The sequence below is a fragment of the Tenrec ecaudatus genome, chromosome 10, assembly GCF_050624435.1.
Source record: "Tenrec ecaudatus isolate mTenEca1 chromosome 10, mTenEca1.hap1, whole genome shotgun sequence".
Lineage (NCBI taxonomy): Eukaryota > Metazoa > Chordata > Mammalia > Afrosoricida > Tenrecidae > Tenrec > Tenrec ecaudatus.
This window is the reverse complement of record NC_134539.1, coordinates 131,802,091-131,818,991: the sequence shown is the minus strand read 5'-3', so window position 1 is coordinate 131,818,991 and position 16,901 is coordinate 131,802,091. Positions and strand designations below refer to the sequence as shown.

The 16,901-nt window shown below is 57.7% G+C and overlaps 1 protein-coding gene across 1 annotated transcript; it reads left to right on the top strand.

The window, feature by feature from the left end:
• Positions 1–246: 246 nt before the first annotated feature.
• DLX4 (distal-less homeobox 4) lies at positions 247–4,266 on the top strand. The gene is made up of 3 exons (XM_075559298.1): positions 247–532; positions 3,418–3,614; positions 4,024–4,266. Exons 1-3 carry the CDS (start codon positions 247–249, stop codon positions 4,264–4,266), a joined length of 726 nt encoding a protein of 241 aa, XP_075415413.1.
• The last annotated feature ends 12,635 nt before the right edge of the window (positions 4,267–16,901 follow it).

Genomic DNA, 16,901 nt, shown 5'->3' with positions numbered 1-16,901 from the left:
AGATGGGCCCCCCCTGGAGCTTAGGGGGGAGGGGAAAAGCCATGCCCCCCTGGAACCCCTTTTCCCAGGAGCGAGGTCTCTGCTGCAGGCGGCACACAGACACTTTCTCGGGGATCTTAAGTGTGGGGGGACCGATTTGGGGGGGTTCCACCAGATCCAACGCCCGAATCTCAAAAAAGAGTTGGCCCAGAAAGTGGACACCGTCCGGGCCATGGCCTAGGCTCTCCGGCCTGGGGCCCGACCGCAATGACCTCTTTGCCCTGCCCTCTCCTTGGCCGCGACGCCTCCAAAGCTGTCTTCCCGGACCTCGCCCCCGCCCCGTTGCCAGCGGCTGCCCACCCTCTTGGCCTGCCCTCAACAGCTGCCTCCGTCCCCGGTTTCTCCTACTCGGGGCCCTATGGCCACCTCCTGCCCTACCCCTACACCGGCCCAGCGACCCCCGGTGACTCTTACCTGCCCTGCCAGCAGGCTGCAGCGCCCCCTCAGCCCCTCCGCGACCCCGCCACTGGGCACCCGCAAGAGCAGGAGGCAGGTAAGTCTGGCGCTGTCGGAGTCTGGCTCCTGCGTGCCCCTAAACTTCGCTTTTGCCTGGTCCGGTGTAGCTAGCGGGATTCAAGCCTGCTCCTATTCCACTCGGGATCTGGAGGTGGGGGGAGGGCAAAGAGATGGGGCGGGAGACGGGGGAGGGGCGGGAGAGGAGGGGGCGAGCCTATCTTGGTTGCTGCTCCAGACCGACCTGGTTTCCATTTGCAGTTGTGTGGGAGGGCTCCCTACCCCACCCCACCCGCCAGCAGCGGGGTTTTGTGCACCTACATGTAACGGAAAATTGAAGCAATCCAATGTGGGCGGCCCTAGACCCTTCCCCAAGATTTTCCCCCACATTCACATCCTCTCTTCCCCCTGTCGCCCATCTGCCTATCTCAGGGTGGTCCTCAGTCCTCTGGTCTCTATAAGCAGTGTTCAAGCCCAAGCCCCTTCGTTCTTAACTGTGGGTTTATTCCGGAGCTGGTACACCTTCCTTCCTTCCCCTACTTCCCTCTCTGCACTGCCTCACCAGCCCTAGGCTGGCCGCTGACCTGGCAGAACCTGTGGGTGGGAGCTTCCTCACCCATTGTTCAATGGAGGTAGCCAAGCTAGGGCCAGCAGCCCAGCATGTCTGTGACCTTGGCTCCTTCTGCTGTCCAGCCCTGCTAGCCCATGACTATAGGATCAATTAGGCCCTACTTCCTTTTACCTGGAACTCGGCAGGACTCCTGAGACAGTGCTCACTAGGAGGCCTTAGTCAGCGCGTACTATACCCTTCATGCCCCCATGATTGCCATGGACACAGTAGAGGCTTCTAAGGATGAACATCCACCAGGAGACTCCACTGGAGCCGGCCCAAACAGATAGGTGCCCCGCCCTTACCTTGCTGCCCCTGCATATGGCACCCCGGATTCATAAGCCATCAGAGCCAGAAGCAACCCTAGAGATTTGGACTTGTTACCTCCTGCATGGACAAAACTTGTTTTCCAGGTTCTTAACCCTGGAAAATTGACTCTGTATGGAAACAGTCAAACTATCAGTGCTCCCGTGTTTTTTTGGCAAATAGTGTGCTGCCTTTCCCTGGATGCTGGGTCTGTCCCTGGGTGAGGGGTGGCTTGGGGTAGGTTACAGATCTAGCCTCTACAGATGAATCCTTTAGACTTTTCTTTTAAATATAAGCTAGTACAGTAGTGGTGGCTTAGAGGGTCTGAGCTGGGCTGCGATCTGCAAGGTCGGTAGTTCAGAACCACCAGCTACTCCTCAGGGGCAAGACAGGGCTTTCTAGTCCCATGAAGGGTTAAGGGGGCAGTTCTCCCCTGTCTTATAGGGTCTCTATGAATGCGCATCAACTCGATAGCAGTGAGTTTGGTTTGGGAGTACCATGTACTTGTGTGTGTGTGCCTGCGCACGCGCGCACACGCACTTGCAGAATGCAATGTCTTGTCTATAAGAAAACTGTTGGAAAGGGGAGTGGTGATGGCAGAACTGTCTGCACACTCTGCCCTCCCTTTGCCTGGTCTAAGGACCAGAGAGGGGAGAAGTCCTGCTCTGTGGGCTTCCCGAGATCCTACGATAAACCACACACACAGTGTCCTGAAATAGAAGTAAGACATTATCCTACTGAAAATGGTGGGTCCAACCTACTCCCGAGTGGAACATTGGGTGTGAAAGGGGACTTGAGGAGCTGCCTATTTACCCTCCCCCCACATCTGCCCATCTCGGGAGAGGCTTGGCTCTAAGTGTGTGCTGGCTCCCCACTGAGGAACAGGTACACCTGGCACCTTGAGGGTGGCCCTAAAGCTCCATGGTCCTGACCTGGGCAGAGCCAGCAGTGACAGAAGCTGGTGTGAGGACAGGCCCCTGTTGAATAAGGAACTTGGGGTGGTCTGCTCAGAAGTGGGGTGCAGAGACTGCTGAGAGTTCAGTCTGCTTGGACTCCAAGTCCTCACCACACCCCCACACTCCCAGCCCCTTGGTCTACACTGTAAGAGAGGCTCCGATCTCTGGGCTAACAGCTGGGCTGCCAGCAGCAGGGTCTAGGCTTGAGTCCGGGGCAGGCTGCGGTGGAGCGGAAACCAGAGGATTTTTTCTGGCAATTGGCTGGGCATAGGGGGTGGATCTGAGAAGTCTGCAGTGCAGAGGCCATGGGTGAGTTTTATAGGCCCGTTGAGGACAGTGTGACCGAGGCGAGCCAGCGGGAGAACTTGATGTGTGTGTGCTGAGCCTGACTAGCAGGGGTGGGTGGGGGGTGGGTGGTGACACGGCCAGGGAACTGGCTGGCATCCAGCTCTCTCTGTGGCCGTGTTCAGGGGCAGACAGTGTGGAAACCCCAGAGCATTTCATCCCCTTCTACACTTCAACCCCATCTCCTCCTGGGGGTGACAAGGGTGGCCTCAGGGAGGAGGGGAGGCCTGGTGACTTTTCCCAGTGGGTTCAGGCCACAGCTTGTAAGAGGTGATAAGCTCAGGTGCTGGGGAGACCCTCTGGTCTGTCATGCTGACACTGTCTCGGCGTCTGTCTGAGCCCTGCTGTTGAGTTCTCTTCACCTGGAATGTCCCTCTCTGTCCTCTCAACAAGCCCTTCTGCCCATCCCACCTCAAGTCAACCTGCAGTGCAGCCACAGACCCTGACGTCCCCTGGGGATGTCCTCCTGTCCTGAGCACGGTTCCTCCTCCGCCTGCCCTCAAGGGCCCCAAGAGGGGAGCGCCCTGAAGACAGGGGACTAAGTCTTGTAGTGCTTGGTGCACAGGGAAGGTGGAGTGCCATACAGGGACAACAGGTTCCAGGGGTTATCCCTAAGTCCCCCAGAATGCAAATGACATGCAAATGAACCCATGGCCTGACTTCTCTACCCTCTCTCACCCCCACTAGTCATCCTGGGCTGCTCCCCAGACTCAGTAAAGCCTCCCCTGTCTCCGGAGGCCTCGCAGCCCCGGCCACAGGCCTCAGCCAAGAAGCTGCGCAAACCCAGAACCGTCTACTCCAGCCTGCAGTTGCAGCACCTGAACCAGCGCTTCCAGCACACGCAGTACCTGGCGCTGCCAGAGAGGGCTCAGCTGGCCGCACAGCTGGGCCTCACACAGACCCAGGTGGGACCAGCCCCACCCCTCTCACCATTGCTCTGTCCGCCCCCCTCTGGATGCTAGAGGACCCTGGCCTTGTTGTCGGGGTTCTCCAGTGGGGTGTTCACAGCTGCCCTCCTTAAGGGTCAGGGGGGGAGCATATGTTAAAAGCTGGGGATGTGTGGGGGTAGGGAGAGTCCATACAGGTCGAGGCTAGCATACCAAATATGGAGAGGCAGGCGGGGTCGTGTCGGACCTAGGGGGACTTGGGGCTGTGGAGGACAGGAGCCGAAGCTCCTGCCTCCTCCCCTCTCTTCTCTGAGGATTGAGCCCTACCCTACCGTGGGGACCCTGCATCTGGCAGTAGCACTAACACACACCCCATGCACTCTGCCTGCCTGCCTGCCCATTCTTCCCCCCCTCTCCCTCCCCACAGGTAAAAATCTGGTTTCAGAACAAGCGCTCCAAATACAAGAAACTCCTGAAGCAGAACTCGGTGAGGCAGCAAGGGGACTTCTCCTCGGCCCCTTCATCCCTGTCTCCCTGCTCCCCACCCTTTCCATCCTTGTGGGATCTGCCCAAGGCAGGGGCCCTGCCCACCGAGGACTATGGCAACCACTTTGGAGCCTGGTATCAGCATCAGTCCCCAGATGTTCTGGCTACAACGCAGATGATGTGAGACTGGGAAGGGCGGGGGCAGTCCCAGCCCCAGCCCACCTGCACCCCTTCTGGGCAAGGAGGGTACCAGCTCCAGATGGGTTTTCTGGGGGAGGACAAGGAACTAGAGGAGGAATCCCATCCAATGAGGATTACAGGCTTCTCTCCCCAAACAGCGCTCCCCTCTCCTCATCAATTTTGGTGGAGAGTGGATGCAGTCATCCTACAACTCAAAAGTATTTATCGAGGACCTGTTCCCCCACCACCAAGTGTGTCAAGGTTTGCCGCACCAGACCTCCTTAAAGTGTTGAAAAGCAAGGTTACTTTGAGGACCGAGATGCGCCTGACCCAAGCCAGGGTATTCTCCATCAGCGCGACAGCTGGACATTGAGCAAAGAAGAGGGACTGATTCCTGTGGATTGTGGGGCGAGAAGCAGGTGGAAGAGGACCACGGATGGCTGAACGCACAGACACCGCTGACCTGGAAGAAGTACAGCCACAATGCTCCTGAGAGGCGAGGATGGCCAGACTGGTCGAACCTGCTCTGGATGTGTTGTCCGGAGAGACCGGTCCCTGGAGAAGGACATCATGCGTGGTAAAGTAGAGGGGTGGCAGAAGAGAAGAAGGCCCTGGACAAGATAGGTCGATACAGGAAACAGTGGCAGCATCAAGGGACTCAAACATGCCAACAGTTGTGGGGATGGTGCGGCCCGGGCAGGGTTTCACTCTTGTACACAGGGTCACTCTGAGCTGAAACTGACTCCACAGCCTAATAGCAGCGAGATTTAAAGGAGCACTGGCCATGCCGTGGCTCTAAGTGCCCCACTGCTAACCGAAAGGTCACTGGTGTGAACCTCCCACCCCCCACTACTCTGGCAAGCGCTCCTATAAAGATGACAACCTATGCCTCCCCCCAGGGCATTTCACTGTCACACATGGTGACTGTGAGTTGGAATAGCAACTCAGCAGATGTGGGGACCCACTTGGAAGGAAGTGGAGACCAGCAGGCTTTCTGTATCAGCGAAGGTGTAGGTGGGCGTCAGCCTGCCAATTCAGCAACTCACCACTGCCTGGTACCAAAAGGACAGGCTGCTCTTATTTATAAAGGTTCTTGGGGCTTTAGCTTGCTGCCTTCCTGTCCACTTGACTAGTACCCCAACCCCACCCCACCCCCACCAACTCTCACAAGCCCCCACACCATGAGCTTGCAAAGATTAAAGTTGGTACCAAAACTCAAGCCCCGGCTGTGAGGTGCATCTGCTTTCTGATTTGTCAGGGTGGTGGGAATTCACATCTCCCTTCTCTCTTCCTCTTCTCACATCTGACTCTTGGGGGTGGGCAGGGGGCACGAACCCGCTACGTAATAGTTCTATGCTCTAGCTCTGAAAGGTTCTCATCATTCCAGCTGCCTCCGTGGGAAGCGAGAGGATGCTCCTGCGAGGTTTGAGTGATGCTCAACAGCTGCTTCTCAGCCAGGCTGGTTCCTCGGGGAACCAGGCATTTCACGGTCCAGGTGGAGTCCCCTGCTCACCTTGGGAGAGGACGTGCCCACTGAGCCAGACAAAGCTGGTCCCAGGAGAAGGGTGCTGCTCAGGGGTAGACTGGCTGTGTCCTATGTCCAACCGAGGGCAAAGGGCAGGAAGAGGAAAGCCCAGGAGGAGCAGGAATTTTCCTCTGCTTTGTGTTGAATGTTGGCGACACTGGCTGACCTAGGCAGACTTGGCTCTTGGGAGCTCACAGACTGATGGGGAGCTAGGCTGATGGTGGCAGTGATGTCAGGCTGAGGAAACAGAGGGGACAGTGGGGCATAGTCCCGGAGCTCCAGCTCAGCCTGGGCTGATGGATGGGGGATGCCCAGAGAGAAGGGGAATGCTGTACCCTACCACATACTCTTGAGGCCAGGGTCCGGGTGGGGGTGGTTAGGGAGGCCGAAGGGGATAAGGAGGCAGTCTGAGCCCAGTTCCAGGCAAAAGCTCTCCAGCAGAACTTCTTTCTTTCTTGCTGCCTGGACCTGTTCCCAGACCTGCCCCCTACACACACACCTGAAAGCCCTCTCAGGCACTGGCTGGTCAAACAGGTGGTCTGCAGGGCGGAGGGGCTAAAGTTAGGGGACGCCCCTATCTTCAGAGCTGGCAACAAGTCTCCCCTTGGGCTCCAGGTCTGGTCCACTCTACTCCCCAAAACGCACTTGGAAGGCTCTCTTGGGCATAGCAGGTGACACAGGGTGGGCTGAGCATTGGTACAGAGGAAACCACAACCTCCCGCCTGCCCGCCCTCCCCCCTAACCCCCCCTCCCAGGCCAGGGGCCTCCCTCCCACTTCGGGCTGCACACTCCTCTTTCCACAGACCGAGATAAGATCTACCGCCTCATCTCGGAAAGCCTCCAAAGGCGAGATTAATTGGACAGCCCAACACGAGTCGCATCGTTAAAACAACAGGCCGGGTTGTAAAGTTAAGTAGCAGGAGTGTAATTATTTTCCCAGCCAGAGGCCAGCTGAGCTGACAGCACACACACCCCTCACCCCCACCCCCATCTACCCTTTCCCTGGGGAAACAGGAATTCCTTTTCAACTTGGGAGCTGGCCCGGGTTTCCTGGGCGCCCCCCATGGAGAGGGAACAAGCTACCCCAGTGCAGCAGGAAGCCGCCCATTATACTCCCTCCAGCAAGCTGGGCTGTCCCAGGGGTCTCCCATGGTGTCTCATGGGGGACAGCCTTGGGGGGAGATTGGCTCCCCAGCTCTGCCACTCCTTCTCTGTGTGATTTGGGGCAGGGCACCTCCCCTCTCTGTTCAGGAGCCTCCTTTCCCCCCTAAACACGAACTCCTCACAGGAACTACCTGGCATTGTGGTTGCGATGATACGGTGAGATAGTGCTTGTAACATGTCTGACACAATTCCTGGAACACGGTAAGCCCTTCATAAATGGCATTTATAGGTACGGGTACGATTATCAGGGAGGGGAGGGCAGGGCAGGGGTCACGGTCACATGGGTCTGGTAAATTTGAGCTGCCATTCATTCACTTGCCTCGTTTGGCAGATGGGCTTTTTGAGGTGTGGGGGGGAAGGAGGTGGCTGGAGACTGGAGAACTTGAACTCAATGCTGGTCACCTCAAGTGGAGAGCCAGACACTGACCAGGTCCTTAACGGGCAGGAGTGGGCTCTGGAAGTTGGGGACAGGGAGCTCGGGTACTTTCTGGCACTGACAGGGGTTCTGGCCCCAGGGAAGCCAATGGACTTGGGTCCAGCCCCCTATCCCCACCCCTCCTAGCTGCCCCTCTTCCCTCACCCCCATATGCTATCTTCAGTCAGTCCTGTCCCCCCCCCCGTGTTCTCCCCCAACAAAATGAGATTTAATTAATTCAATTAAAGCAATTTGGAGAGGAGCTCCTGAAGGTTCTCAATGTGAGATAATTACAAGTAATTTGCTGCCGTGAGAGGGAAAGGGCACTGAGGGTCCAAGGGGCAGGCGGCAGCCCCCTCCCCACCATACCCGCACACAGATCTAGGGGATTCCAAATTGCATCTTAACTGCCCTCCTATTGGTCAAATTACTTGCAGGTGGGAAGAGGGAGATTTCAGTAGTGGGAGGGGGTGGGGGGTGGAAAGGCACCTAGTGACAGACTGCCCTTCCCCCACCCCAAGTCCCCCCATCGTCCAGTGGGGGTGGGGAGCTGGTTGATCCCAGCAAGATGTCTGCACCCCAGAGGTACTGGTTACTCAGCTCTGAACCTCTCCAGGTTTGGATGCCTGAACTTGCCTCTGGGATTGTCTCCAGAGTCGATGGAATGTTATTCGTGTAGCCGAGACCTGTGTAGATGGGCCCTGGAGATCAAGGACTTCCCCCCAAATTCATAAAGGATGTGGGTAGAGGGGCAAGACCCCAAAGGTGTGCAGTGACTTCCTGCTCCCAAGGGAGGGGGAGCTCCACCCACATACTACCCCCACCCTCACACCCCCGCAGTCCCAGGGCCTTCCCTGAGGGGAGGGGCTGCCTGGGGTCTCACTGAAGGCCCCTCCTATGTATGGAGGGCAAATCTCTCCATTTCCCGTCCTGAGAGGCAGGGAGCCTCCTCCTTCCCCATTCCCTGCAGGTGCTGCCCACCTCCCCTTGTGGGGGCAAACCCTCCCCTGGCCAGGCAGGGGTCCTCTTCTACCCAGACACAAGGCAGGAGGGGCTGGTGGTGTCTCTAGAAATGAGCTGGGCAGGGACTAAGGCCAAGGTGCAGACATGGAGCCTTCTGCAAAGACCCATCTCAAACCTGACCCACCAAGTAGCTGATTTTCAGACTAGCGTTCCCCTTTCTCTGGGAGCCCCTGTGTGGGGAGGTGGACACGGTTTTAACAATTATCATGGAAAAGAAACTTTCACTGACTCCAAAGTATTTCCCTGGCAAATCCCCCCTTTTCTCTCATCTCTCCCACCCTGAGGTGTGGGTGTAGTGGAGGGGGGAGCTCCTTCAGCCATACCTCATACCCTGTATACCCTCACCCTTCTCGCAGGGCCTCATGGTGATGGCTATTTTGTCCTCTGCAAGATAAAGACCCTGGCAGAGGAAGAGTGGTCTCCCAGTCCCCATCCACCCGCACCCCCACCCGCACACCTGCCTGGCCAGCTCAGAGAGTTTAAGAGAGGTGAGGGGATGAGAGGGGAGGAGATCTCCACTCCAGACTCCACACTCCAAGCTCAAGACTCGGGCAAATGTAGGCAGGCAGTCTCAGCGGCTCCTGCACACAGGCACCCAGCATGCACACAAAGCTCCACCACCATGACTGGGAGCTGACCATGTGGAACCCTGCCTGGATGGAGAGCACCACAGGGCGCATGCGTAGACAGTACAGCGCCCCGTGGCATCCAGACCTGCCACACCAACCAGCTTCCCCATGTTGCACTCCTTGCTCCCTGAGTCTCTGTCTCTGTCTCTCCGAACCCATTTCCCACTCCCGCCCTCCCTCTTCCCTGGCTCTCAATCTTCTATTTTCTGGAAATATTTCCCTGGTGAGAGGTTGGGAGGGCGGCTGAATAGCCACAGAAACTGATAATTTTATCCTGGCCACTTTTGTTGTCCTTGCCCTGCCTACCGCTGTCACCGGGCTCTACCAAGTGCTACTTCTCCAGCCAGTCCCGGCTTGCCCCCGTGGCCCAGACCAGACCTGTAGCAGACACCCCAGGCTAAGGGGCCTAAGGTGGCCTTCCCCTCAGATGCCTCCATACTTCCTTCCTAGTCCTAGGGAGGAAGGAGGGGGACCTGGGATCCATCCTGGTGTAAAAGGAGCCCTGCTCTGGGAACCAAAGACCTGGATCAGCTACCACTTACTGGGACACCTTGGGCTCATCACTAGCCTTCTCTGCTTCTCAGACCCTCTCTCTTGCTGAATTGAGTGTGTGGGGCAGTGAGGGGGGTGAGGACAGTGGGTACTACACGATCCGTGTGCTCACTGTCCTTCTGCACTCCATCTCCAGACAGAAACCGAAACCAAAGCAAGCCCACGGCCATAGGTCGGTCAAGTGCATGATGACCAACCACAATCCTACAGGACTGGGAACAGCTGACCCCCTGGGCTTCTGAGACTCTTGATGGGAGTAGAAAGCCTCATCTTGCTCCCTTGGAGCTGCCTGGTGGTTTCGAACTGCTCACCTCGCAGTCATTAATCGCTATGCCACCATTCCTAGTCTGGGCCTTTGTAAAGGCAGAGCCTGTCTGCCCCCATCAGACAGTGGGCTTCTTAAGCACAAGATAGGCACCCTCGGTGCCTACCCCCCACCCATTAGACTGGACGCAGTGTGCAGCTCTTTCAGTCTCCATGTGTGATGGGTCTAAGAGTCATCATCACCGCCCAGGGGGGCAAGTCTGGCCAGCCAAGGGGGGAGGAGTTGGTGCCAACCGCCCTCCAAATATGCAGGCTTCCAGTTCAACTAGCCACCATGCCAAGCCTTCTGCGCCTCTGGCCCTGACATGGACAGATGACGTCATTTCGAGGGAGAGTGCCACTTTGTGGGGACCTTCCTCTCTGTTCCTGTGGCCTTCCCTTCAAAGAGGGGCTGCGTTGGGGGCCAGGCCTGAGGAGGCCCACTCTGACCTGCGGGCCCGTCCCCTTCCACTCACTTGCAAGGTGATGCGTGCCACACAGGTCTGAGAGCGTGAGCATATTGGGGTGGGGGCGGGGTGGAGAGCAGGTGTGGGTGCTATTTCACTTAGCTCATCAGCTGCCTGGGGTCACCACTCTTTCCCCATAATGCAGGGATTGCCACCACCAGGAAGCCCACCTCAGGATCACCTCTCTGTCCTGTTCTACCGTCAGTCATCGGGACTTTGTGTGCATCCCTCCAGACTGGAGGTTGACTGAGAGCAGGATGCTTGCCTTGCTTTCATCTGGGTGCTCTCACACACACTCACACACATGCACACACGCACACACACACACATGCACACACACGCACACACACTCACACACACACACGTGGGTGGTGTCTGCCCTGCCTGCTCTTGATGCCCTCTCTCCCTGTGCCTCCACTCTCTCAGGAGGTAGGGCTCAGTTCCTGGAGCTGGAGTGATTGTTGTTGATGGAGGCGGCCTGGCCTGTGACATCCCCTCCAGGCCCTACCTATACCCACCCCCAACCCCGTGGCCAGGAGCATTCCTCTCTGCTCTGGACCCAGGAGCTGCTTTCTGTGTCTTGGCAAGCCAGGGCCTGCTGCTAACTCCTCCTCCCAGCCCCAAGCCTCTGGGAATTCTTTGCTCCGACAGATCCTGGGGAAGCCAGACTGCGGGGAGGCTCCTGACATGCCTCTGCCGGGCTCCTGTCACATTCCCCAAGCCCAGGGGATCAGCTGGATCCACCAAAGCTGCCTTCTTCCACCCTTTGTGACCCTAGGTCTTTGCTGCCTGCACTGCACCTCCCCCAGTCCCCTCCCTGACCGACAGACCTCCTCTCCAAAGCCTGGGTTCTGCCCTGGGATTCACCCCAGGGACTCACCACAGGCCCTCACAGACCCAGAGTGGGAATGTTGGCCATGGTGATCCGGGCCCTCCAGAAAGACTTTGTAAGTGGCACTTTGGAATGCAGATGCTCATCCTAGAGGCCTTGGGGAAGTCACCTGGCTGCTCCCTCCCTTTATTTTCTCACCCAGGCAAGGGGTCGCATAGCAACACAGTGAGCTTGGTCATTATATCCACTGCGCAGGTGAGAAAACAGGAAGAATGCCTGTGGGCAGCCCATGAAAGGCATCCCGTGAACCAGGGGATGCAGTGACGCATCCCTTCACCCTGGACATTCCCGTTTGCTGTTGGAAATGTCCCTCTGCCCTTATCTGCCCATGCCCCCCTTGGCCCCACGAGCGTGGCACACACTGGTGATGAACCAGGTAGCCTGAGTTCAAGTCCAACCTGCCTCACCTTGGACAAGCACCTCCACCTCTCTGTGCGCCTCACCTTCCTCATAAGGAAAAATTAGGGGGATTACGGGAATTTAGAGTAAAGGAGTTGGTGTGAGGACCCAGTGAGTGAGCCCCAACAAGTGCTGGTGGTGCTAGTGCTGGTGCTCACAGGGTGTGTCCTGACCAGGGACCCCCAGGGAGAGCCTTTGCTCCCACACCCTGCCCTGCCAGCAGGGTCTCCTTGTGGCTTGTAGACTGGCCAGAGCCACTTTGGGAAGAGAGGAGTCTGTTGAACAGTGAGGGCTGGACAAAGGTGGAGCGTCTGCCAGTGCTCCAGCAGCAGTGCTCCCAACAGGAACACGGGGTGGGGGCGGGGGGCGGGTGGTGTCAAAGAGCTCCAGCTCCTGCCGGTGGAGAGGAGGGCGCACAGCCAGCTGAGTGAGGCCTTGGCTTCACTCACGAACCCCACAGTCCCTTTGTCATCCCACAGTCCCTCTCACCAGGCACAAATCAGAGTTAAATTTTTTTTTCTTTTCAAACCTATATTTGTGTACCAAGAAAACTAGCGAGACGGTGGCGGGAGTGGGGTGGGGACAATGCCACAGTTAAAAGACTTTTAGCACACACTCCAAATAGGGAAAATAAGACAGTGACTAGTCTCTAGCCATCTCAAAGGCATTCCTCTTACAATGGAGACAATAAAACACTAAAAGCTGAGCGTGGACTTTTAGTCCATGAATAACTGGAAGGCATGAACCTGTTCTCCTTCCTACAGCTGGTGCTCGGTCCCAGCACACAGCTCTGTTCCTGGGTCCCTATGCCTCCATCACATCTAGAGCAGGGAGGACTTCCCTTGGAAGCAAGGAAGAATTCCATAAGAGACCGACAAAGGAGAAGGGCTGAGCTTTGGAAGGTGCCTTGGTGGTGTAGTGGTGATGTATTGGGCTGTAACGGTAATGAAGTAACTGCAAGGTCAGCAGTTCGAAACCACCATCTGCTCCACGGGAGACAGATGGGGCTTTCTATTCCCATAAAGAGTTCCAGTCTTGGAAACTCACAGGGGCAGGTCCACACTGTTCTGAAAGATCACCATGAGTCAGAATTGATTCGATCACAGTGAGGGTTGTTTTTTCCTTTTGTTTTGAGAACTCCCTAGGTCAACAGAGGAGTTTCCTCACTGCCCACGTGACAACACAGTGTGTTGAGATGCCATCTTTGCGCGAAGCTTTGTGAAGCCTTTGATATGTTCTTCTACTTCCTCGACCGCCTTGTGAGACGGATATGATCAGCTGTTTTATAGATGAAGGAAAGTGAGGCTCAGAGAGGGCAAGTGACTTACCTGAAATCACACAGTTAGCAAATAGCTAAACTAGGGTTTCACCTCAGGTGTGTGCATGTATGTGCCAGGGTATCCAGATGTGCGTGTCCAAATTCACATGTGGATAGCCCTCTGGTCTAGAGAGGAGGGGAAGAGGCTTGCTCCAACCCCACAGCTCCTCGGCAGTCCAGTTTCAGAGACATGGTATAGTGGGAGGCCCATGGGTGAGGGGCTTCGAGGGTCTGCTGTGCTTCACATTCATGGGGGAGGGCACTTAGGGGAAGCTCCTGGACCACTTTGGGCTCAGTGATCTCTCCTGTGAAATGGGATGTGTGACTTTGGCCTTGCTGGGCAGTGATGAGACCTGCATGGGAGGCCAGGCATGGGAGCTCCGGGCACGGGCACCCTAGGGGCCCAGTCTGAGCTTGGGGACACCTTTCTCCTACTCCCCTGCTCCTCTCTCCAGCCTCCTAGCTCCCTGGACTGCCCCTCCACTGCCCCAGCCCACCCCCAGTGGTGATTCCTGGGTTCAGGGCAGGCTCCACAGGCCCCAGGGGTGGGTGGGGGACAATACCACACACGTTGCATGACGTGGCCAGGCGCCCGCTGTGCACAGGGAAGGGCACGCACCACACTGCCTTTTGCCAGGTGCTGGCTGAACTGCCCAGCATGGGGGGATACCTCCTCTCCTGCTCCAGTTCAACTTCCAGGGGTTGGAGTCTCCATCCCTGCTTACTCTGCAGCCTTCCAAGCCTCCTCCCATTTGCCCCAGGAGACAACCCAGGAATCTGAGCCTTAAGACCCCGCCCCTCCCAGCCCCCTCCTGGTTCCTGCGGCCCTGAAGGGGCTTCCTTAGGGGGCAGGGGGGAGCATCTATCTGGACGGAGATCTGCCGCTCTAATCTCCTCCTGCTCTCAGACTCCCTGTTCTGGGCAGGGGGCTGCCCCAGACTCCAGGTCTCTCCCCTGTGCTTGTCCGGCCCCAGAGCTTCTTCCCCAGTCCCACCCACCTCCAGGAAGCCCAGGCCATCATTTGTGCTGCCCTCATTGGCTGCGTGACCTTGGGCAGGCTCGTTCCTCCTCTCATCAGAACAGATGATGCAGAGTGAAGGGGCAGTCACTGTTAACGTCCACAGCTCGGGGTCCATCGGTCTCTCATCCGATGGGCATGGGAGCTGATGCTGGGATAGAGACGGTGAGGGACTTCCAAGAGCTCCACTCTGGGTGCCTTCCGATCCTCCAGCCTGAGTTAGACAGGGGGAGGGGCTCTCCCGGTGAACAAGTCCCGCCCTCATTCCATTGCCCCACTTCAGACCCTCCCAGCTCCGCCCACAGGGGCCTGGGTATGAAAGAGTTTCAGGTCCCCAGGCTTCTAGTCTAGTGGCCCTCCCCAGGGTGAACAAAAAAAACCCCTCCGTCCTTGTGGTCTCCACCTAGTGCCACGGATGGGGACGATGCGAACAAGGGGGCCAGAGACCTGGCAAGACTCGTTGAGTCACAGTGACAAGCCTGGCCAAGGGCCAACAGGGCAAGATAGGCCCTGAAGATCCAGGCTGGGGGCCAGGGACCGTTGTTTCCCTGAAGAAGTGACCTAAGGCTTCTGGCAGGGGGGTGCTGGTCCCCTGCGTTATGCTGGTCATGAGTGAACACTGAGGTTGGCCTTCCTCAGTCTTCCCGGCCCCAGCCATCTCCCCAAAGCCTACCACCTGCTCCTTCTGCCCCAGATGACCACGCCCCCTCACTCTCCTCCTGGCCCCCTTCCCTGGGGCCGGGGAAATTCATCTCCGAGCACTTTTTGGCTTCTGAGTCTCCCAGTCACAGGCTGCTGGGTGGTTAGTAAACAGCTTATTAAGATGATTAATGCTGCAATTAAAGCGGGAAAAACAGAGGCCAGGGTGCTGGCTGAAGGCTCCCCACTGCCCCGCTACCCCAACCCCCCCAGCCTCTCCCCCCTCATTCCCTCTGGGTTTGGTTGATGCAACTTGACTTTGCTATCCAGAGCCCTCAGCTAGGGGCGAGGCGCTGGGGGAGAGGGCTGAGCCTTACCCCAATTGTCTAGAACTTCCCTTCCTATGAGCACCTCTGGGGGCTGGGGGGGTCAGTGGTAGTGATAGGGTATTGCCAAGAGGGTGGGAGGATGGACACTGACTTGGGGTGCAGTCTTTCCCTGGAAGGGAGGGGCTTCAGAGGCAGAGTTAGGGACCATCCTTCTCACCCACTCCCCACAGGAAGGGCAAGGGCTTTCTCTCCTTGACCTCAAGGTGTCAGGCAGCCCCTAGCATGCCTGTGAGCCTGGGACGGTGGGACTCCAACCCTCGCTGAGCCCAACACAACACCGGGGAAGGCTTCAGGGCACTTGCCCTGTCTTCAGCAGTGGCCCTAGCTCACTCCTGCCGGGGGCTCCGCCCATGCAGGGCCGTGTGGGTCCCAGAGAAGGCGGTGGCAAGTTCCCCAGAACCCCATCTCCACCTGTCATGAACTCGGTCCTTCTTCTCAGGCTTAACTCAAAGGCCACCTCTCCTAGGAAGACTTCCCCGGTTTCCTTCACACCCAGCACCCCCGCTGCCCCTGCTTTCATGAGAGCAGCGTAGGCATTCCTTGCCCAAGTGGGCTCTGGGTACACCCACCTCTGGGCCCTTCTCTGGTGGCTCCTCTGGCTGATCTTGGAGCTCCTGGCATAGAAGCCATGTTCCCCTTTACTGGCTGCGGTTCCCCCCGCCCCCCAGAGGCAGTCCTGCTCTGAGGGGCTCAGTCAATATGGCAAGTGCTGCTTGGGGCCTGGGTCTGAGCTGGTGGTGGGTGGAGCTGTATGGGGCAGGAGGCAGGCACCATGCCCAGGAAGACAAAGACACCTTCCCTTCCCTGAGCAGCAGGCTCACCAGCTCACCACGCACTAGGCACCTCACTAAGTATTTTCCTGACATTACCCCACCTAATCCTCCCCACAACCTTGCTGGATAGGGCGCATTAGCCTTACATGACAGATGAAGAAACTGAGGCTTAGAGACATGCAGTGACAGGGTCAAGGTCACACCGCCAGTAAAGTAGGCTTCTGAGCCAGGTGGGCTGACTCCAGCCAGGAGCACATTCCTAACCACCAACCAGGGCATTAGGCTGCCTCTAGGAGCAGGCCTGGGGGAGAAGCCCAGCCCGCCACCTTTCACAGAGGGAGCAGTTGGCTGTGGGCACTCCTGTTTCGCAGGGGTGGGGGTACCCTCTCAGAGATGCAGACAACACTCCCCCCTCTCCATGTGGAGGAGCACACATGCCCTGAACAGACCTGGGGCCCTTTCTGAGCGCTATCACAAGAACCTGACAGATCCCTAACCTCTCTCTCCAAGCCTCAAGTTCCTGATAAATGCCAGAGGTTTGGGGGACAGTGACCTGCAAAACAGACGGAGGTTCCCTAGGCAACCCCTCCTTCCCCAAAGACTGCCACAAGGCAATGGGTGCATTCAAGAAACCCCTAGTGGGGATGAGTGAGGCAGCTCCCCCTCAGCCCCCAACCAAGGACCGCCCCCCCTCCACAGGGGCAGGCCTTACAGCACAGCCTGCCTGGCCTGGGGGTGAAGAGAGGAGGAAGGGGAGGTAAGGGTGGGGCTGACCCCCTGGGGAGGTCACCCAGGCAGTTAATCCAGCCTGACAGAGCAGGGATGAGCAGGGAGGAATTAGAAAGCTTACAACATCCTTTCATCCCGCAGCCACCCGCCCGCCCAGTCTCCCTCCTTCCTTCCTCTCTTTCTGCCCATTTTTTCCCTCCCCCCCCTGCTGGCAGCCCAGCCCTAATAAAATGCAGTGTCTCCAGCAAGTCTGCCCGGCTGCCGCCTTGCTGCTCCAGCCTGCACGCAGCCCTCAAACCAACTGCTCAGTTCAGCCCCGCCTGGCAGCTGCCACCTTAACCCTCGCCAGCCCGGCTGGCGTCCGTGGGCTGCAGGCCCTCCTCCCTTCCGCCTCCCTCGGGCAT

Coding starts and splice junctions, on each gene's coding strand:
- DLX4 (XM_075559298.1), top strand. CDS start 247: ATGACCTCTTTGCCCTGCCCTCTCCTTGGCCGCGACGCCTCCAAAGCT. Junction 533..3,417: donor CCCGCAAGAGCAGGAGGCAG/GTAAGTCTGGCG, acceptor GCTGCTCCCCAG/ACTCAGTAAAGCCTCCCCTG. Junction 3,615..4,023: donor TGGGCCTCACACAGACCCAG/GTGGGACCAGCC, acceptor CCCTCCCCACAG/GTAAAAATCTGGTTTCAGAA.